Source organism: Aureobasidium pullulans (genome assembly GCF_000721785.1).
Source record: "Aureobasidium pullulans EXF-150 unplaced genomic scaffold scaffold_1, whole genome shotgun sequence".
NCBI lineage: Eukaryota > Fungi > Ascomycota > Dothideomycetes > Dothideales > Saccotheciaceae > Aureobasidium > Aureobasidium pullulans.
The window spans coordinates 2,569,664-2,590,962 of NW_021941021.1; the positions used below are offsets into that span (position 1 = coordinate 2,569,664).

Below are 21,299 nucleotides of genomic sequence, written 5' to 3' on the forward strand. Positions count from 1 at the left end.
CGACAACGCTGAGCCTTGGACGTGGTTGAGATCAAACGTCCCGCTTGCTCTTTGTGGCCGAGTAGTCCATGAGCTGTGCTCCTCGACATCCCACCCTGATAAAGAATTTTTCTACTTCTGGGTCAACACTGCATCACTTGAGCCTACTCTTCTGTTCAGAGATCATGTCATAAGTCCTGCGTACTTCGATTCTCACCTTTTTTGGGAGTCAAGCAAGTCTCTGAACTTCGATCTCACTCCGGGCATAAGCTTCTTGCACAATCCTGGCTCTTCTGCTTATACCAAAGACTTTGAAGTCTCCGCTTTAGAAATCCCTAACTTGTTCTCTCCTACACTCGTCTCCGATCCCGTTAGTTTCCCCCAAGGCTTCAATCTCTCGGTCCCAACAAACAGCTCCTCATCTCACGCTCCACTATCGATATATCGTGGCGCTATGCAATCGTCTGGGACCTGGTCCTCGGTCGTAGATCAGAGCTCGGCCTCGTGGCGGCAGTCACCGGGATCTAACAGGCCCAGAGTAAGGGAGAACGCTATACCGACATCCGAGCCAGATACTTTCCCTGAATCTGTATCCTATCCTCACACATCACGATCGCAAAATTCAGCGGAAAGGAGCCTTCCACTGACTCTTCCTTACACTTCGGAGCCACAACATCTAAATTTCACATCGTTTTTTGCCCCTACGTCAGCAAGCTCAGATTCGATGCGGCGTGCTCAGGATGCTTTTGGATTGAATACCATGTGGCCTTCTCAGAATCCTTTCGAACCAAATACTATGATTGGAGAGGACCTCATGGATGGTGTCGGTGATTGGGTGTCGCAGGGTTATTAATGTAGATCGTCAGTACTACGCCTCGAATATTAACAATCTGGAGTGATGTCTCCACATCACGATATATTGATTCTTTGTTATCGCATCCAAAGGCACACGAAGATTCAGTCAGAAAAGAAGCACAAGTCAACGCCACTCTTGAGTCTATCAAGATATGTTCTTTCATGTTTTTCCTACGAGAAATCAAGAATATCGAGTCATCATCCTCGACTCTGCGATTCCAGATGACGCCCTGACATCACGTTTGACCGGCCACCTCATCCGATGGCATCAACAACAGCAGTTCTCTCGTGTACGCCGCCGCACTGGCAGCCGCATACCTCTGCCATCGATCACATTTATGCGAATCACAATAATCGCTTACACCTCTGACCACCAGGCAGGGAAAATCATTCATCAATCCTGCAGCTTCCATCTCGAAACATAAGATACGGCCACCTAGATCTCTAACGATACGATCGCGGGTGGCGGCGTCTTTGATCACTTGGTTGCCTGACGCTATGGTGCCATAGTGAATTCTTGTGCTGGCGATTTTGGTGTTGCGTAGAGGTCGGAAAATGGTTTGGGACGTGTCGCAGTCACTGCAGTTGAGAGAGTCGATGTGTGGATATGTGGCCTTGAAAAGCAGGTCGGGCTCGGTGGTCGGACGAGTGAATTCTTCCAAGTTCTCATCCTCGAGGTATCGCTGCATGTGGATGCTGTAGGTTTGTTGGCCGAGTTCGTAGTCTCTCTGAACTCCGTTGATCACGTTTAGAAGGAGCGTAGGTGACTGATTCAGGTGACCTGTTCGATGAAAACGTCCGCCCTGTTCTGCCTTGCCGAAGTCGTATTGAACCACTCCTCCATGCTCGAGATCGGGTCGAGACACTACAACATCCCCTAACCTAATGTCGTCCCTAGCACTAGGGACACCGCCCCCTATTCCAACCATGAATCCAAACTGGAGGGAGCGGAACTTATGCCGCATGCGTCCTGCAACAGCAGTTGCGGCTGAAGTTCCAGTGTTGCCCGCTGGAAGGCAAGCAATCACGACATTATGCGGGCCGACACGCCCGAGTGTGTAAATAGTCGGATCGTAGGAATCAGATGGTAAGCTCGGATACTTTTTGTCGAGCATTATCTCGGCAGCCGCTGCTTCAAATGGCAACGCACTAATCCATCCTATTTTGTAGTCAAAGAGCGATGGCCCGGACTCCAATGGAAGCGTTTGGACATTGTTTGGAGCGGCGTGCGCAGGTCTCGCAGGATCATTCTCTATGGTTCTTCTGGTCGAAGCCACAGGAATGAGTCTCGACAAAGCTTGAGATAGCGACGGGATAAGTATTTTAGACTTGTGTCGCAAGATATTACAAAGCTGGGTGTGATCCAGCGGTAATACTGTTACTTCTTGCGATGAAGCTCTAAGTACGTTTGGACGCTGGGGGCAGATCTACACTGCGTAGTCAGTGTTCCTGGGTATATCCTTGTCATAAGCTATAGCCTTACAAGGTGAAACTGTATTCGTCTACCGAAAAATCTTCTTTGGGCCACTGAGTATGCCGCCGGGTCTGATTCGTACCAGCTCACCACCGGGAATGGCAAATCCAGGTTTCTAAAGGCTTTGGTGATCTGGATCACGACAGTCGATGACTCAGGACCAACCAGTTTATTGAGGACCTTGACTTTGGTTTCTTCAATCAAGCCAGTCTCCGAGGCCACGGTTTGGAAAAGGCATTGTGTGCCATCAAACATTAGTTCATCGTGATTGCACCCAATGAACAATATTCCCGCTACCCTGATAAACAGTCCCTGGTGAAGCACGAGTAAAGCCTGTATGTAGTGTAGTCAGCTCTCTACATGTAACGTTCATCACAAGCCACTCACTTTCTTAAGCACCATCCCTCCAAGGCCAACACAAACGAAGATGATCGGTCTCTCCTCACATTGCCTCGTTTTGTGCAACTGAGTCACTATATCTGTCGCCTCACGATTAATAAAGTACGATATCGGCTCTTCAGCGCGTAGATCGTAGTCCCACCACATCATTCGCGAAAGAGGAAAGTTTTTCCTGAGTCTCTGGCACATGTGCAGCTGACGGCCTTCTTCATTCAGAAGAACTTGAAATTTGTCGAGATAGACAATGCTAGAGCAGTCAGCAAATATTCCTACAAGACGCGGATACTGCTCACTCTACAGTCGCTCCTTGCGCTTCGTCGATTGAAAACATTACAGGCTTGAAGCACCAAAGTGGGTGTAGTCCTCAAGATTGAAGGGTGGATAAGCCAGAAGAGTAGGTCTTTCTGCCAGAGCTTAGGTCAGCAGCCACGTTCAGCTCCTCCATCAGGCAGCCATGAGGCGCAGACCATGCATGTGCGCTACTTCCTTGGAACGCCACAACAGCGGGGTGTTTCAATCACGGATTGAGTTCAGAGTGTCATTAAGAATGTCGATCGCGATATGTTGGAATACAAGTATAGATTTGGATGTGATCATACTCGATTTGGCATAGAGGTATCGTTTCGACGATAGGATCAACAAATATGCAGCGCACCTCCCCTTGTTTCCAAGAATGCCTGTGATAACCCATGATAATGCACCAACCCAGCAATCAACACAGCAACATGCATAATCTGATGCGAATGTCCCACAAGATCGAATCTACCAGGAAACTTTACTTCAGGAAACTGCAGACACGTCAGCACACCATATTCGTGTTGAAGCATGAATATGCTTAGAAACAACGTACGCGGAAAGCATAAGCAGTACAGCCAAGGAAATTGAATAATGCCATCAAACCCATCCACTCTAATGCCAATCGCTTCCTCTGCATCATGAATCCGTAGAGGTAGATTCCGTGGACGATAAAAACGATGGCGAAGAGTCCTAGACTTAGGTATGTGAGTGCTCGAGCAGTCCTGTAAGCGGGCTTAATAAACATGGGTCCGAGGATGAATGTGATGCAGCCGGATGCACTGGCAGAGCTCTATTTGGGCCATCAGTAACAGAAGGAGCGGAGGATTGCAAATGATCTAAGCATACCAGGAGCCAGTGCAGACTTCGCAGGTGAGAATTACAAACGAAGGCGAAATGTATGGATGCGAGACTTGCGCCCCACATGAGTAGGACGATACCGCAGCAGTCGACTCTGTTGTAGATGCCATGTATATGTTGACTGTGATTGCCGACTGTGTGGAAGCTGTCCAATGTCAGCTTGAGTCAAACCAAAATCCTAGAGAATCTGCTTACAGTGCTGAACATGCGAAGCAAGCTGCGACTCCTGCGAAGTATATCAAGAACACTACGCCATCTATGGGTTGTGCTTCTGGTACTGCTTGGTAAAGTGTGGTATAGAAGTGAAATGGTAGGATGATGGAGAAGATGATGGCTCCGATAAAATGCGAGTGTATGTTGACTGATCCCAGGTCAGCTTCCATTCCAAGTTGACTGCCATGAAAGAGAATTACCAGTTTCATTATGCCAATCGAACATGCTCTTCAGTGATTGCGTCCATGATCCGGTCAATGGCCTTGATAAAAATCAGATTTACCAACATCGCGATGTTCTTGATATCGTCTTACCGGTAACCTGTGCGAACATGCTCGTTGTATCTTGAGAAGTGTCAGTATTGTTTCCCTTACATCGTTCCTTCCTATAAGGGCAAACGCACTTTTGCCAGGACGCTAGTGACAAAACATGGTTAGTCAAACTTCATCTTCGGCCAATGACTCCGAGTGACGTACGAATTTCGTCAAATGTGAGCAGTCTGCCATTGCCAACATCTTCTCTGCTAGAAACAATAGATGTCTTCTCTGTCGTCTTCTCCATGTTTGGTGGTATGTAGGAAAAGTATGGGTGCAGTGTTGATATTAATAGTAGTTGAGCCGCAAAATTCAGGGAACGAGACGCGGTCGTCAGCCACACGTACTTGACCAGTCAGAGTTGCGAAAACTGAACGTCATCGTGCTTTTCAAAAGAACGGTCACAAGGTCGGAAAAGATGGAGCTCAAAAAGCACATGGAGGGATGATCTGTGCCCGAGGAACGTGTCAACAACGGTATGCATTCCGCGTGCCTTTCGACCTCTGACGCTGGTGACGGCAATGTGAGAGCAGTGGTAAAAGCAATATCAATGGCTTGTGCTGGCTTTCCTAACCCTCTTCTAGACTGGTTTTGGTTGTACAATGACTCCAAGCAGGGCCAATGCTCGGCCAAGCGGAAGAGAGTGACTCTCGAGCAACCATTTTCGCAACCGAAACCTGTCATACGGCAAGAGGAAAGCTGTGCCAGTCCTTCTGCCAGTCTCCCTCGGCGCCTGCGGGCACAGGCCAGACCTTGCGGAATACAGCTTCCGCTTGTGTCTTGAGATTCTTTGGTAATCGACACTTTTTTCCTGGACGTTCGGCTTGAAGCTGATTGACTGTTAACTCATTTGAGCCTAAACCTGGATATCGGCGTTGGACCAGCCATGATCGCTCAATATGTTGCATGACAGCCGACCAATCTGCACTGAAACGAAACAGTGGCCCTCCAAAGTCACAACCACCATGGGGACGTATTTCTAGTCGTTCCAGAGGCAGTGACCGAGCAGGCTTTCCATTCTGTATGGTGGAAAATATGGCCTGTGCCAGCTTCGCATCCACAGCACTGTTGATAAGGGCATCTCTGATATGTAAAGAACGAACGTGTGCGTCCATTCTCGTATCAGTCGCCCAGATTCGTTGCCAAAAGTCAACAATGGAGTCTTCTGGCATTGCCAAGGAGTAAATCTCGTCAGAAGGTGACTGATGATTCTCCCAGGGAGGCAGCAGACCAAAAGCACAATCTGAGCAATCTAGCCTCAATACGATGCTCTGGAGCTTTGGCATTGATCCAAACATCTTGTAAATACTGACTTCGTCCGAGTTGCCTTTAGTACGCTTGATGTTGATACTCAAGCGTTCAAGGAGTGGTAGTGAAGTTTCAGCCAATATCATCAAGTACTCCAGGTCGAAAGCACTATTGTAACTCTCTTCGGGTTCCAGCGCCAATCGCCTCAGCGTGGGTGCGTGATGGCCTATCCAGTCCTTGAATTGTCTGGGATCAGTCTCGCCGGTCAGTATGAGACCTTCTAGAGGCGGAAGACTCCATAGAAACTCGACCAAGGTTGATGGCTTCAACGCCATAGACACGTCGTGAAGGCCCAAATTGAGTGTTTTCAAAGAAGCAAACGAGCAGTTTTTGGCCATCCATTCCAGCGCCTTCCAGTCTACACTGCGTCCTGTCTTGAGCATCCGTAGGGAGGAAAACCTTGTGACTTTACTCCACATCGTGATATCATCACATCGGATTTCAGCTGCGGTAGAGCCTGTGGACTCATACTCGCTAGATAGGTCTAGAGTTGTTGGGGCAGCAATATTGTAACGCATTACAGGTCCCTCTGAGTCAAACAGCGGCAATTCAAACTCTCCAGGACCAGGTTGGTGCACTAATCTTTTTGCCCAATCTTGGTGCCAGATCGGATGTCTTGCAGTCGTCAAATGGCTAGATAGTTTTCCGATTGTGGCCAGGCTCACTCGGATTCCGTACCAGGCGCGAATTCCTCTTGCGCTTAGGCTCTCACCGCAGAGGTCATACTCTCCATCAAGGGGCAGCGATGCTTCATACATGAATGCTGACGTCGCTGTAGGCCTCTCGTGTGGGTCCAAGGTCTTGTCTGTATTAAGTCGCACTCCTGCAATGTGTAATTGACAGCCGTAGTGGTAACGATTTAGTGATTGCAAGATGCAAGGTGGTAAGTCGTGTTGCTCCCATTCCAGATCCAACAAAGGTGGCATCTCAGTCAGTATATCTGCAAGCGGCTGCCACGCCAGATTGTTCAATTGTGCTTTTTGGAGATTACTGAGCTTCGATCTCTTGCCGCTTGATTCGTCCAGTGATTTGCGTCCTCTGATCGAGATGCAACGCACGCGTCCATCGCGGCTCAACCGATTGTTGAGGACATGCCTGAGTTTATTGACACTATCTTGAACCTGGTCACGCCTGACGATTCTGAGCGGAACGGTATGCCAGAGCGGTTGAGATGACGTTGCCAAACAGAGCTTGCTGACTTGTGAAAAGGAAATCAGGTTACGAGATTGGTTGCCGGCAATGAGTTCACAAATGTGCTCGAGTAACTCAAATGGAAGATCCTGTAGGCCTGGCATTGTGATGTTGGTAAGCGCACTTTTCGGTGTCGGATTCGTGCTGCCACTGGCAGCCAGCTTCGGAAAGTGCTGTGCCGGAGATGTTTCGAGTTTCCGCATGTGAGTCACCTCCAATACCGAATGTTGATTGGCCGTCCGTGTTAGTCCACATACATACCATGCTTCAAGCCAGTTGATAATGCGATGCTTGCATACTGCACACACTAATACGAGGGCCACCACGATCGATCATAGTTGATGGACATGGTCGCTTCGATGGGGGCAAGATCGAGCCTGCGCAACTGCTCTGCATGATTACGCCCCACGCCATCTTTCTGCTCACACTTGGCAAGATATTGGATTACAAAGCAACCAGTACATCGTTTTAGATCGGAGTGGAATTAGTTCCTATTTTAGTACAAAGCGAGAGAGTGGAGATAAAGCGAAATCGAAGCGCTTGCGCAGACGCAAAAAGCAACCAACGCGATGAAATCCTCGCTGAGACCACATCCCCGCCCATGGCATACTCGACCTGTCGTTCAGTGTATTCATAGCCTTTCAGAACGCGAGTAAACCCGCCCTTATGATTTACTCTCTTCTAAAAGGCCATTGAGCCTTCCACTCCTCGGCTTCCTCAGCGTTCTTTGCGTATTCGCCAATCATCAGTGCTTCCAATGTTGCCAACACGTTGAGTGCTGCATAATACTGGTCGTCTGTTGTTAGCAGCAGCTCCTCTTTTTCATCGTCATTTATCATATGAAGTTCAATAAGCGACTCTCGCAGCGATTTCATCAGCATGACGCCCTTGCGCACTCCTAGAATGTCACTGACGATGGATTGCTTTTCTTCGTCGGACAACTCGATGGGAAAAGCCATACCTTGGGCGCGAGGTAGAGTTTCCCATTCGTGCTCCAGCATCATAATCGCAAAGAGGAAACATGTCTCGCTCACATCGAATAGGGTGAAAGGAAACGTGGATGCATGGACTACTGGGTCTTCGCATATCTCGAGGCATTGGAGAGCCTTTGAAGACCGGTCCTTTAGGTGGGACATGTAAAGGCAGCGGAGATCTCGTCGAAGTTGTAGAGAGTGCGCTTCTTCTTGCTCTTTCCATCGTATCTTGTAATCTGATGGCAGTGATGGATCATCATCACAGTCTGGCTCAGATTGTTGGGGGTGGAACCAGCCAGGTTCTAGCCGATGGAAGTGGAAAGGCAGTATCGCTGTTGTTTGCCAGCCTATGATCCCCACGATCTTGGCTGAATTGTTGGGATCCACGAATATGTGCCGATTTTCCACGTCGCAATGCGATATGTGTGGAGCGCTGAATGAGAGATCTGGAGGGATCATGAAGTGATAAATTCCGAGATAAGCATTGAGAGCGCGTATCTTTGTCTCATATGACGGCTGATATAGACCGGGGCCATATATACCGGTCGCAGGCGAGAGGGGAGCAGTGTGTTCTAGGCGAGCAAGTCCGCGCTCTACGATGGCAGTGTGGAACTCTCCTAGAGAGCTCCCTGACGATAATATCAGCTTGCAGCAACCATGTGTTATATGTAAGCACTCACATGGACCATTGTTTTGTCTCTTTGTGTCTCGCGTCTTGTCCAGATAGTCGTAATGGTAGAAAGGACCAACAACGAATCTTTTGTCCGATATCTGAACTCCTGAGCTGTCGGTGTATCGCAAAGCGGGAAGACAGTGGCGTTCAAGGTCCCGGGCGAAGTAGAGACAGCCATATTGTTCAAATGTCAAACAAGACCACGCGTGTACATGCTCGGCAATTGATTTGACGACTTGAAACATTTCTGGTGAGTCCAATGGCAGCGAGGCTTCCTCCAAAGTGATACCTTCTACCTTTTCCATGATGATGAATTCTGCGCCAACGAGAGTCTCGTGTGCCCTTGAGCTCCATGCATACACCTCTGGGAGTGGAGTCCCAACGACTTCGCGCATCTTCTCATGATCAGTCTCTAAACACAGTGCCAGTGGCTAACACCGATTACTCACAAACTTCATTGTCGCTACTTCGCTTGCCGTAGTGAAGTGAGGGCGGCCAGCGTTTGGATTGGGGATCTTAGCAACGACTTGCTTGCCGTTATCCATCGATAGCAGCAAGATCCTGTTGCACGTACCATCGGGCAGTTTCTCAATGTGGTTGCAGTGCGTTGCGCCAACAGCCTGAGCTGCAATTCTCATCAGCTCGTACACGTTGAAGGTGCGATGGCGACGCTTCAGCTCAAGCTTTTCGTCGCAGAGGAAACGACCACGCGTAAAGTTGAAGAATTCGTGGTCAATGTCGAATGCTGAACATATCAGTCGCACAAGCGCTTTCCCTGTTTGGTAGCATACTTACAAGGAGCGGGGGCTGCGTGATTGGAAGACAGTGTCTGACTGAAGTAGCGCACGCCCTGTAGTGCTATGGCTGACACGCATCTCTGGCGGGACTGTGCAAAGACCTTTACATGGAGGACACTCGCCGAAGCAGAACTGTAACACTTGCGGACAACCGATCTGTACATGATGGAGATGTGTTGCACCGCACTTTTCGCCAGCGGATGTTCCTCTTGTCGTCAGAATCAACTGTCGTTGAAATGGCTAGAGTGCTCGTGGGCGCCACAAGGAGGGTTCCAACGCGACTGCGTCAATTTTCCCGTCGCCCTTCTGATACAGCTCAAGCGCGAAAGTTCGTGAAGCAGCTTGCAAACAATGCTCGTTTGTTGATAGGACAAACAACGACGGGAGCGAGCTGCAGCGCGCCAGTACGCGCCTTGATGTCATGTTTCACAACATCTTGTGTCGACTCACCCTGCATATTCCATCTCGAAGAAGAATCTGCCAGCCACAGGTACTTTAGCATCTTTCGTGAGCATCAAAAGCACCACAGTGTTGTGTCTAGGAGAAAGCAGATGCACCCCCGAACTCCGAAAGATATATTGCCGATGACGTTTGCTCCACCAAGAATGCTCTCCAACATTCGGAGCTCGCTCTTCTACCCGACTATCCGACAAGGACATAAATATCTTAGATAAGCACTGCAAAGAAACTCTTTTCCCCTTGGTACTCTTTTGTGCATCATATTGCAATATGACTGATATCTACCAACGGAACAATCTGTTCTCAGTCGATGGTCTTGTGGCAGTAATTACGGGAGGTGCCACGGGTATTTATCAAAATCACACTATGCCAATCAGAACTAACAAACCACAGGCATCGGTCTGATGATGACGAAAGCCCTAGCATTAAACGGAGCAAAAAGAATCTACATCATCGGTCGCCGCAAAGACAAACTCGAAGAAGCCGCATCCCACAACCCCTCCGTCATCATCCCAGTCGTCGGCGATGTGACTTCCAAAGACACCCTGAAAGAAATCGCCGCTCGTGTAGAATCAGAAATCGGATACATCCATCTCCTAATCTGCAACAGTGGAGCCATGGGTCCAGCTACAGGCCTCAATAACAAAAACGTCAGCATTGCAGAATACGCAACTGCCGCTATGAATCAATCCTGGGATGCCGTGGCTTCGACATTCGATATCAATGTCACAGCTGTATTGTTTACAGCATATGCGTTTTTGGAACTGTTGGATAAGGGTAATAAAAACCCAGTCGCGAGCAAGACGAAGAGTCAAATCTTGGTTACGGGAAGTATTGCTGGCTTCTCGAAACAGCCTAATCAGAGCATGGCGTATAAGGCCAGCAAAGCTGCTGTTTTGCACATAGCGAAGAATTTGTCGAGCGAATTGTGGCCGTTTGACATTAGGTGTAATGCACTTGCTCCTGGTCGTAAGTCTTGCATTCAGAAGTGACGTGTTCGAGGCTGACTGATGGGATGACAGTGTTTCCTTCGGAGTTGGCTACTAGCTTGATCTCCCATGCGACAATGGATCCAAGAGAAGAAGGTGCATTCGACAAGTCATATATCCCGGCTGAGAAAACCGGAGATGAGGAAGATATGGCAGGCGCTATCCTCTTCCTTACTTCCAGAGCCGGTGCATATCTCAACGGAAACGTTCTGCTGATTGTAAGTCGACCTGCCTCCAGTAAACTTGTTAACATCGCTGATCATTGATAGGATGGAGGGCGCCTCAATATTATGCCCAACAGCTACTAGAGTATGCTTGAATATTGTGGTCTGCTGCATATATGCACAACATCAAGTTGTATTCAAAGCATTAAGTGACAATATTCATGTCAGTGGTTATAGAGGCGTATTGTTACCTCGTCAACCTCTTACCCAAAGCTCCTGTCCTCTTACCCAGCTCTTCCTCGTCCACTATGTTCCCCATACCAATATTCGGCGGTGACGGGCTCAAAAGTGCTTCCTCCCTCTCGACAGTCGTAACAATAGTTCTGACAACTTTGTCTTTTCTCGTCGGTAATTGCATCTCGATATCTCCATATGCGGTCTGTTCGGATGGCCGTGACTCTCCTGATTGCATACGATGCCATTGATCTACGTTACCGCTGAATCGTGCTGACTTTGGTCGACTGCGCCATCTTGTGGGGTGGAGAGCGGCGAGCATAGGTCTGTACATGGCTCGTTGCTGCGCTGTTGTTCCGAAAAGTAAGAAAGCGAGTAGACTTGCTGTAACTCCAGGAAGGTAGTTGAGTACGTCGACCACCGACGCGTGGATGCCAAAATCCGGTGCGCCTGCAATCTTTGCGCTTTTCGTCTTGTGATATCGGTTGATTTCAAAAGAGATGAGAAAGATCTCAAAGCCACTGCAATGAATGTCAGAATGGTTGACTTGTCGGAGAAGTAAGAATAATATTTTACCTCAAAATCAGAAACGCAATGGAGAAGCGGACGACCAGCCATCCATCAACACGGGCCTTGAGTCCTTTCGGTCCCGAGTGACCAATCCGACTGGTTGTGGCATCACCTGTCACTACGCTGCCGGCTGGATATGATTTGGAGGCAGATGCATAGCTGTCGAATCCTATCTTGGCTCGCAGGTATTTGAACAAAATGAGGATGACGCAAATGGCACCAACAGCAAAGCTGACAAGCACTATCACGAATTAGTTCTATCTCATAGTGCTGACCAACACGGTTGATAACATACTCAGTAGGTTCATCAAGATCAAGGTGCCAATGAATCCAGCATTGACCTGGAAGCCCTTGCGGAGGGCAGAGAACAAGGCTGGCAGCACAATTGCAAGGACCTTGGAAGCCCAGCTGATGTGGCTCTGCCATCGTTGAAGCCATCTTGGGCGAATGTTCCAGACACTAAAGACCAGCGCGATAGCCCTAGGTTTGTTAGAACCATATTTCTTAGGACGACATAGATGACCCACCAGAAGAGCATGGTCACTGAGTCGACATTATAGAAGTACAAGATTGTCCAGAATAAGACAGCATTGAAGCCTCGAGACAGGGGACCCAACGCCAGCGCCGGATTGCCCTTGACGATGATGGACTGCTCATATTGCTGGATTCTCAAATCATGCCAGTTGGCAATGTAGTTACACTGCTGGATGATTGAGACTACTGTCGTACATGTCGTGGCAAGAGCAAACAATATAACGTCTTTTGGAAGGTTAGCAACAGCAGGTACGAAAAGGCGTGAACAGACTCACAATTGAATCCATCCCTAGTCCTATGTAGGACAGTCACAAGCAGTACTCCAAGGGAAAGACAAAAGAAAGAATAGATCAACACAGGAATAGCAGCAGCAAGCACCTCATGAGGCATATGCTGGGGTTCATTACTCATGCTCGCCGAGTCAATGTAGAGATTATATGAAAAGAAGAGTGGTATAAGTCTTGGGGGTCCCCTCAGGTCATGAAGATTGACCCAAAGCAATGCAAAAGGTCAAGGCTTTGAGCAAAAAGGGAGGGTGGAGGCTGTTGCATCCGAGTAGATGGGTCTCTTGAGGAATCGTTACTTTTTACAATTTAGGTGAACGGACACCATTGATCGAAAAGGGTGGCTTGAAAGCCTGTCTACAATCTTGAAACCCTTGCGGGTTGGGGACTTCACCAACCTAGAATGTCTAGTCGAGGTGAAACCCTTCCAGATCCACTTTACTACAATGGCGTGGCATGATGATGGAGATGCGGTTGTTAGGTAGGCTACGGCAGATTGCTGTATAGTGCCCGGTGGCTGATAGGCCCCTCGCCTAGTCTTTCGTTATGGAGATTGATTTATGCCGGTAGCGAGCCGAGACTTCGTACAGCCATGAATGCTGTTTAGGCAGGCGAAAAGCATGTTTTATGGCGGCAGACCGTTGTCTTCTGTAGCGCACGTATCTTCTTGCAGTGGTAGATCATCGACAGAAAGTAGGCATTGAAGCGATAAAGCAGGCCCAAGGCGTTCTTGCACACAGGTCTCAATATGTTCGTTAGTGCGAAGACGTTGATGAACTGGCCGGTCCTTCGAGACTGCTCGTTCGCAAAGAAGCTTGTGGACCATGATCGCCCGCTCGAGCCAGCAGGTTGCACGATCAGGGGAGGAGTGGGAACAGTGCTCAGTGCTTGTGTTGCTGGTGAGCCGTGACCCTGGAGGCTGATGACGGTTGATTAGTTTAGCGAGAGGAGCGAGACTACTCCAAGCCACTATCTTCGCTTGCAAGCGGAGGATTTCAAGCTCGGTTTCGCGACCGACAGCAGAGCTGTGCAGGGTTGAGTTCAAGCCAAACTATTGTCAGAAAACCTTCACAGGCCGAGCTCATGAGATTGACGCGAACGGCTTTCGAGTCTCCAAGATTCCTTAACACCTGAAACGACGGAGGATCCTTGGGATGGATCGCGGCTGCCATATCCCGCAGTTCCACAGGCCACGAGGAGCAAGGGTCGAGATGATGACAAAAAGGAAACTTGGGTGTGTTTGCGTGATGCTAGTTCATCAGCCATAACCACTTGATCAACGACTGATCGATGAATGATGTTGTTTATAGACAAGTGTCGGGAGCACATGCCCCAAGAGTTCCATCAGAGTGAACGGCATTTGGGAGAATCGTCGGTGCCGTGGTTGCCGCCGTTCCGGACCCGCGTCTCGCTGCCTCGGCCCCCTCCAAGCGTCCGCCTTGGCAGGGTACCAAACTCAATTTGTATCAAACTGTTCATCATTCTCCCCAGCACCAGGAACACGGCACTTGAGTTTTTGCTGTATCGACGCGTTTTCCCGAAAAAATAGGTTACTATGATTACTACTCATTCATTATTCAAGACATGAACATGATTCATGCACTCAAAAACGTCCACGGACGACTACGGGCGGCCACCCTACAAGTGCGGGACTTGCAAAGATGCTAAGCCCAGATTGACTATGCTGAACAGTCCTTCGCCCAGAATGAGACCGCTGGCGAGAATGATGATGGGTGTCTCCGACTCCTTGCGCCAGCTGCGCCAATACCAGTTGATCAAGCCGCCGATCGTGCGCGCCAGGGTGAAAGAAGGAGTGTTGTACATGCCTGGAAATATCTTTGTCAGCACATTGCTTCGGTACCTGCATTAGTACGCGAAATATCGACTTACCAACGGCTACTGCAATTCCTCCAGGAACAAAGGGAGTCCACTTTGCTCCTGTCGAATTTCCGTATATTCTCAGAGCTGTGAAAACAGCGAATACAGCTGCTGCTCCAGCTGCCCACTCTCCCACCATAGGAGGCAGACCTTGTCCAGTGACAAGACGTGCGGTGAATACCCAAACATAGGCAGTGGGTACCTGGAACATACCTCCAGGAACCTCATACACTCGGGTGTAGAGCTTGTAGATACAAGCGCTGATCACAGCTCCAAAAGCACTTCCAATAATCTGGCCCCAAAATTGCGCTTTCGGGCTCGCACCGAGCAGATGCCCAGTTTTGAGATCTTGGAGGAGATCACCCGCTTGCAAAGCGCCGGACTCACTGATGGCACCGGCGATAAGGTTGACAATCACCGCATTTGGCGAGCCCGATGGAGTGACCAGAGCGAAGAATAGCTGGGTCAATTTTGAGATGCCAGACACCGGGTTCAAGTCAGTCTCTCCCAAAGCGCGTACACCCATGATCGACAGGAGCAGAGCAAGCACCAATGCCAATAATGTAAGAGCGAAGGGAATGAGATTTGCGAACGCGTAATGTACTGCTCCAGCACACGCGGCTAGAGATAGGACAAGTCCAATCAAGGTGACCTTGTTGCTGATCAGATGCTCAGGTGGCGCATCTGGCTCTGGTGTGTCTTGAATAGTTTTCCTAATTTGCGTAGATCCAGATATCAAGCCATCAGTTTCGGGTGAACCATGATCGGGTTCGTTGAGGTTGACAGGGCTGTACCCTCTCATATGAGGATGAGTAAAATTGCGGAGGTCTTCCTTCCAGGTACCTCTAGCGATACTATCTTTGGCTCGTGGACCGAATACTCGAGCAAGTTGGATCGTTGGACGCAGTACTAACCAGCCGAGACTGACAATGGAATCTGCCAGCATGATGGCAAGACTGACCCAGACGATCCAGCCTTTGCTACCTTTTTCCCAATCATCCACAGCACCAGGTGCCCATCCTCTGGCCTTTGAAAGGGGAGACAACGCACCCCATCCGATGATGGCACCCAGAAGCATGTGAAGAGTGGTTGCAGGACCCATAATGATACCTTGACCGATATAGGCAGGTGATGGGTTCAGTGTCCAGAGCCAGTCTTTTGCTAGATACATGCCTAGAAATGGGATATCGCGGATTTGAGGAACGAAATAGGACATGAGAGTCTGACAATACACGTGAGCTCACAGATTGGTTTCGCACATTGTTGCGCAACAATTGGATTGTAAGGTACGTACATAGATGGCAGAGATACCAAATGAGACGGTCAGAAGCTTGATCCTGCCTTTCCAGTTGGCTTGATCGTCCTTTCCCAAATCTTCTTCATCTCCGTAAGTCTGGGCTTGGACGTTTTGTTGTTGCCTTCTGCGTTGTGTCGGAGCACCCGCAATCAATCTCTGTTCCTCCTCTTCAACTTGTCGATTGCTTCCTTCATGTTCGCTCTCGTTGTCCATGTCGATGATCTTCGCGTCTTTTTCTCCTCCGTGGAGGACTCCAATCATCAAGGCCGTCGCTGTGCCTGAAGGGAACTTCAACTTTTCGCGGATGATGACCTGCCTTCGCAATGGCACAGCAAAGACTACGCCGAAGAAGCAGATGCCCACAGCCCAGACAATAAGCTTTGTAAGGGAAAGGTGGACACCAGTGCCTTCTCCTTGAGTCTCATCGGGCTTGAGGAGGTACTCCAGAGCTGGTATGACACCAACAAAACCGCATCCCAGAGGCATGGTGCCAACAGATCCAGCGACAGACTGCACCAGAACGTTCTCGACGGGAGTGAACGGGTACGACAAGGTCCTGGATACGGCCTTGAACCACGCAAAGCCCAGCAACGCACTAGGCATGGCCATACTAGAGACCCATCCTGTCTGCAAGCCAAAGTACGTGTTCGAGAAGCAGATGACAGTGCCGATAGCCAATCCTAGGAGCAACGAGCGGAGGGTGAAATTCTGCGGCTGTTGGGCACGCGACGAGAGGACCGATGCTGCATCCGAGTGCCCGTCCATGTCGTCGTGGTTGTCCGTTGAGCCCCTGTCGGGCGCCATGGCGTCTTTATTGCGGTCCCAGGTAGAAATAGCGGTGGGTGATACTCATTGAAGGAGTACAGCACTTATCAATGTCGTGATTTCACATGACGTTTCGAGGGGCGCTGACCTTCTCGGAGAAACAACGGAGTTAAGCGCGACCCCATTTTTAGCAAATATTTCCTGCCCGCCGGCCATCAAGTCCCAGGCCTATCAATTACACCTGCCAAAAATGGTTCGCGACGATATTGATTCCTCAGACGCCTCGAGCACCTCATCAATCGATGAGTTGTTGCGTGAAGACAGCGAGGGCTGGGAGGATGCTGAGCCCGAGGAGAATGAAGACATCCAAGTCAAGGACTTTTTCAGCGACAAAACATTTCCTGATGCCGCGTCCATGATCAAATATGCTGCCGAACAACACAACTTCGATTTCTTGAAGATTACAAAAGATTTTGGTGGGTACGTTTCCGATTTTGATTTGATCTGTTCATTTTCCCCTAACAAAAACAAGGCCTTGACTTCTTCGGTGCCATCAAGCTTGTCAACTACATTCGCGGCGAGGCCAAGAACGGCAACCAAAAGCCCGATGTTTCTTCAAAATCTCTGTTCGAGGACGACAAGTACATGCAGCCTGCTCTGGAAGACGATGCTCTGCTTTTCTCCCTGGATGATGTTCTGGACTCTGAAGATGCCGCTGGACAGGACTTGCCCATTGGTTCATCCGGCGACAAGACTGCCGAGCTCGAGGCTCAGTTGGCTCGTCTGCGCGAACAGTTCGCCGAGTACAAGCTAACTGTCGAGAAAACTCTGGATGACCGCTGGAACGAGCCTTCCAAGGAGGGCGAGGCTGGCTCAAGCAAGACCAAGAACGAGAACCACCAGGATCCCGGATACTTCGATTCTTACTCATACAACGACATTCATCAGACCATGCTCCAGGACACTGTCCGCACAGATGCTTATAGAGACTTCATCTATGCCAACAAGCATCTCTTTGCTGGCAAGACTGTTCTGGACGTTGGCTGTGGTACTGGTATCCTTTCTCTCTTCTGCGCAAAGGCCGGTGCCGCTCGCGTCATTGCTGTCGATAACTCCGAGATCATCAACAAGGCTCGCGCCAACATCGCCATGAACGGCCAGTCCAAGGTCATCACCTGTGTCAGAGGCAAGATTGAGGAGATCCAACTCCCCGATGGCATCGAGAAGGTCGACATCATTGTCAGCGAGTGGATGGGCTACTGCCTTCTGTACGAAGCCATGCTCGACTCCGTCCTCTACGCTAGAGACAGATACCTCAAGCCCGACGGTCTCATGGTTCCCAGTCACTGCACCATGCACCTCGCCCCTCTCGCCGACCAAGACTGGATCTCAGACAACATCACATTCTGGAGAGACGTCTACGGTTTCGACATGACCTCCATGATGGAGAAGATCTACGAAGACACGTTGGTCCGTTACCCTAACAAAGACACCATCGTCGGCAGATCAACAGACGAGCTCCCCTTCAAGGTCCTCGATCTCCACACCGTCACGGTCGCCGACCTCGATTTCACCTCCGACGTCAGCTTCACTCTCAACAAGGACATCGACAACCTCGACGGCTTCTGCACCTGGTTCGACACTCTCTTCCTCCAGTCCCGCAAGGATGAGATCCCCGCCGGCATGCTCCGCAGCGTCAAGCCCCCCAAGAGCGACGACGACAAGACCGTCTTCTTCACCACCAGCCCCTTCGGTCCCGAAACCCACTGGCGCTGCGGTGTCTTGATGATCGACGCCACCGAAAAGGACGACCAAGCTTTGAAGCAAGGCACCGTCATCTCTGGAAACGTCACCTTCAAGAAGAACAAGGATGCCAAGCGTAACTTGAACATTTCCATGGACTGGGAGATCAAGGGTGCAGAGACCAAGGATAAGCAGCTTTGGTACATGCGATAGATGGGAATATGCTAGATTCTTGGATGATTTGTAAATGTCAAAAAGCGATTTGTTCTTCTTCCCACTCCGATCTACTGTCTTCAGCTTCCAGTGTTTGGGTGTGACATTAAATTGCTTTTATGCAAGGCTATGCTGTGTAAAAGAATGCCAAGACTAGATGTGTGTAGCGGCATAACAGTTATGCATGGCCTATCATCGGAGCATCAACATGAGGGTCGGTTGCCTGCTAACGATCGCATAAACCTTTGTTTGATGGTCTTCTTGCCAGCTACTGCAGTATGTGACCTGTGCGATGCTCATTCGACCTCGACAGCCTGAACACTAGTTTGCAGCAGGAATGCCCTTTGTGTCATTGTGTTTCGTCTTGACAGTCATGGAAAGCCAGACGGAAAAGCTATATTTGGTGATAACTCAGCGATGGGAAGACATGTCGATTCAAGAGTTCGGCCTTCCATTTTAAGGCCTCTAAGCTATATTGTGACCAAAACACAAAGTTCCCAAAGGTGGTGGTTGTGCGAGAAAATGGGATATGTGGTCGGAAAGCATCGTCAACTGTGTCACCCTGCTTCTATCCTGATGCAAGAAAAAAGACGAGAAAAGAAAATTAATTGGTTCGACATGTTCTCGGCATGCTTTCACGGTGTATTTGATCCGAAGATAAATGAGATACATTTGGGAAGTGGGAGGTAATCGCTTTCTTTGGACGGCATGTTCTTTTTGGTCAGTGTCGTGCGTTTTAATAAAGTGCATCATCATAAGTTGCTGCAACAAGAGAGTCGAGTGACGATTCTAGCACGAGCGAAGGCCATACAATTACATCGATAGCAGTTGGCGGGAAGTTCGTATGATCCAATATTAGATACACATTAGAAGAGCTATATATCGCTTGTTCACTTCTTAGCATTGCACTTGGCAAAAGCAGGAGCCTTGGGCTTGATGTTGACAGAGCTAGCCGTAACAGCATTGTGCTCACCACCCAAAACACCACCACCAACGATCAAGATATCCTCCTGTCCGGGAAGAACCAACAAACTTCTAGTGTACGAAGCCGGTTCCAGAGTGTTGATCTTGGTCCAAGCACCGGGGGCACCGAGGTTGTGGTTCAGGAAGACTTCACCCAGGTTACCGCAGCTGACGACGATGGTGCCGAGGTCACCTCCAACGGGAGTCCAGACGTTGTAAGGGCTGCCGTACGGGACAGTGCCGTCTGTGGCGATGAGAGGACGACCAATGCTGGCGTTGAAATTTGTAGGGTCGGTGGAGATGCGGTAGTAGACGGCGAAATCTGCCTCTTCGGCGCCGTAGAATTCGTAGGTCATGATGTATTGGCCGAGAGGAAGCTCGGAGACGATGGGCATACCAGGACGCCAGTCGTAGGTACCGTAGACGATGTCATCGACGACGGGACCCCAGGTGTGGAGATCGGACGAAACTTGGTGAACCATCTTCTGACCGTAGCGAGGATCGCGCTGGTCAGAGTAGTAGTAGATGAGAGAGTTGTTGTAGGTCATGAGGAAAGGCTCCCAGACGGGAGTCAGTCCGTTGTTGGGGAGAGCCTCACCACCATGGGCGACGTGGGAGACAAACTTCCAGGTGTAACCCTTATCCGTGCTGGCGTAGAGTTCGAGTTGAGTCTCGGAGAGGTCGTCAGGAATGGAGCTGCCAGCAAGCAGAATGGTGCCGGCAGTGAAGTTGCCAATGGGCTCAGACAGTTCGTAGAGGAAAGGCTGGTATCTCAGTCCCCATCCGTTGACTTGATCATAAACGCGAGAACGCTCTGACCAAGTGTGGCCGCCATCGTAAGACTGGTAGATGGGGAAGTAAGGGTTCGAGTTGTTGTTGTAGAGGTAGTTCTCCCAGGTTGCGAGAATCACATTGTCCTCTTCGCAGTTTTGGTTCAGAAGAACACTGCGTGCGTAGAGGGTCCTGGGAACTGTGTAGTTTCTGGGAGGTGTGAAGATGGTGACATGGTCGATGTCGCCAGTTGGTGTGCTGTTGGTGTATTGAGCAACGGCGGAAGTTGCCAATGCGGCGGCGCCAGCTAGTAGTGAGAAGAACTTCATCGTGTCTGTGAACTTGAGTCTCTGCCTACAGCAAACGGCGAACCTACTGCGTATTTATTCCAACCTACCTGTGAATTCTCTTACACAGCAGTCCAACACGGTAAATATCAATTCATCCACCTTGCCCACAGTCCTGGTATAATAGAGGTCTTACTTGCCGAACCGAACCCTTCAACCATAATAAAATGCAGGTACCACCCACTACAACTCTTGGTGCTTGTCGCTGGTTGGAGGAACAATATAGCAGTTTTCGAAGTTGGTCAATGATCGACAAGGGCATGCCGCGATCTCTGGTCCGCCCCACGATCCCCGCACCAGCCTCCACAGAGACAACGCCTTTCCTCAGATGACCGCGGTTAAAAAGAGTCCCGTCGGCATACTGTGCCGGACCGATGCATGTTAAATGACGTGGTCGACATTGATTGTGAAGGCTTCGTGGTGAAGGATGATGCTTCGTCGGCGAGGCTGCTTCGAAGTGGGAGATGAGCTGCTTGGCTTCATGGAGAAAGCCGGCTGTCTGCTGCGCCTTCCGAAGCAGTCTCATAATTCACAATCATGCCCTTGCTCTTCTTGTGCCGCATCGATCTTGCACTTGTTCTGCTATCTGGAACGCCATTGTTTCGAAACGAAAAGCAAGACAGCAAGAGTACGCCAAAGGCTGTTGCTAAGATCAGCGGCCTCACAGACACAAGAGCCTGCGGATGAATCTCGGTTCCCGACGCACGTTTCGAAAACTATATGTGATCCCGCTCGAGCACACCACATCAAGGGGTT

The 21,299-nt window shown here is 49.7% G+C and overlaps 9 protein-coding genes across 9 annotated transcripts; 2 read left to right on the forward strand and 7 right to left on the reverse strand.

Annotated features, from left to right (window-relative positions):
* Window positions 1-941: 941 nt before the first annotated feature.
* Window positions 942-2,068, reverse strand: M438DRAFT_341782 (purine and uridine phosphorylase). The gene is made up of 2 exons (XM_029904587.1): window positions 2,005-2,068; window positions 942-1,921 (listed from the first exon to the last, which is right to left on the reverse strand). The coding sequence occupies exons 1-2, from the start codon at window positions 2,045-2,047 to the stop codon at window positions 1,071-1,073; spliced, it is 894 nt and encodes a 297-aa protein (XP_029766278.1). The 5' UTR covers window positions 2,048-2,068; the 3' UTR covers window positions 942-1,070.
* Window positions 2,069-3,290: 1,222 nt separating this feature from the next.
* Window positions 3,291-4,852, reverse strand: M438DRAFT_19551 (mPR-typeG-protein-coupled receptor). Its single transcript, XM_029899298.1, has 8 exons — window positions 4,552-4,852; window positions 4,479-4,491; window positions 4,390-4,419; window positions 4,276-4,337; window positions 4,058-4,223; window positions 3,851-4,007; window positions 3,558-3,794; window positions 3,291-3,495 (listed from the first exon to the last, which is right to left on the reverse strand). The coding sequence occupies exons 1-8, from the start codon at window positions 4,634-4,636 to the stop codon at window positions 3,343-3,345; spliced, it is 903 nt and encodes a 300-aa protein (XP_029766279.1). The 5' UTR covers window positions 4,637-4,852; the 3' UTR covers window positions 3,291-3,342.
* Window positions 4,853-5,044: 192 nt separating this feature from the next.
* M438DRAFT_361498 (uncharacterized protein) lies at window positions 5,045-6,992 on the reverse strand (the record flags this gene model as incomplete). The annotated part of the gene is made up of 1 exon (XM_029907511.1): window positions 5,045-6,992. One exon carries the CDS (start codon window positions 6,990-6,992, stop codon window positions 5,070-5,072), a length of 1,923 nt encoding a protein of 640 aa, XP_029766280.1. The 3' UTR covers window positions 5,045-5,069.
* Window positions 6,993-8,126: 1,134 nt separating this feature from the next.
* Window positions 8,127-9,263, reverse strand: M438DRAFT_258600 (uncharacterized protein; the record flags this gene model as incomplete). Its single annotated transcript, XM_029899743.1, has 3 exons — window positions 8,127-8,491; window positions 8,543-8,930; window positions 8,985-9,263. Coding segments are annotated over 3 exons (1,032 nt in total), but the record flags the coding sequence as incomplete, so codon positions are not given.
* A 787-nt stretch (window positions 9,264-10,050) lies between these two features.
* Window positions 10,051-11,088, forward strand: M438DRAFT_361499 (NAD(P)-binding protein; the record flags this gene model as incomplete). The annotated part of the gene is made up of 4 exons (XM_029907512.1): window positions 10,051-10,137; window positions 10,185-10,760; window positions 10,814-10,998; window positions 11,050-11,088. The coding sequence occupies exons 1-4, from the start codon at window positions 10,062-10,064 to the stop codon at window positions 11,086-11,088; spliced, it is 876 nt and encodes a 291-aa protein (XP_029766282.1). The 5' UTR covers window positions 10,051-10,061.
* Window positions 11,089-11,217: 129 nt separating this feature from the next.
* On the reverse strand, window positions 11,218-12,732 carry M438DRAFT_288067 (uncharacterized protein; the record flags this gene model as incomplete). The annotated part of the gene is made up of 5 exons (XM_029901648.1): window positions 12,558-12,732; window positions 12,276-12,507; window positions 12,044-12,228; window positions 11,755-11,989; window positions 11,218-11,699 (listed from the first exon to the last, which is right to left on the reverse strand). Coding segments are annotated over exons 1-5 (1,269 nt in total), but the record flags the coding sequence as incomplete, so codon positions are not given.
* Window positions 12,733-14,204: 1,472 nt separating this feature from the next.
* On the reverse strand, window positions 14,205-16,506 carry M438DRAFT_351417 (oligopeptide transporter-like protein; the record flags this gene model as incomplete). Its single annotated transcript, XM_029906712.1, has 3 exons — window positions 14,205-14,392; window positions 14,457-15,666; window positions 15,739-16,506. 3 exons carry the CDS (start codon window positions 16,504-16,506, stop codon window positions 14,205-14,207), a joined length of 2,166 nt encoding a protein of 721 aa, XP_029766284.1.
* A 250-nt stretch (window positions 16,507-16,756) lies between these two features.
* M438DRAFT_393879 (S-adenosyl-L-methionine-dependent methyltransferase) lies at window positions 16,757-18,525 on the forward strand (the record flags this gene model as incomplete). Its single annotated transcript, XM_029909132.1, has 2 exons — window positions 16,757-16,982; window positions 17,039-18,525. The coding sequence occupies 2 exons, from the start codon at window positions 16,757-16,759 to the stop codon at window positions 18,460-18,462; spliced, it is 1,650 nt and encodes a 549-aa protein (XP_029766285.1). The 3' UTR covers window positions 18,463-18,525.
* An 820-nt stretch (window positions 18,526-19,345) lies between these two features.
* Window positions 19,346-20,525, reverse strand: M438DRAFT_310106 (BNR/Asp-box repeat protein; the record flags this gene model as incomplete). The annotated part of the gene is made up of 1 exon (XM_029902405.1): window positions 19,346-20,525. One exon carries the CDS (start codon window positions 20,523-20,525, stop codon window positions 19,353-19,355), a length of 1,173 nt encoding a protein of 390 aa, XP_029766286.1. The 3' UTR covers window positions 19,346-19,352.
* Window positions 20,526-21,299: the final 774 nt, after the last annotated feature.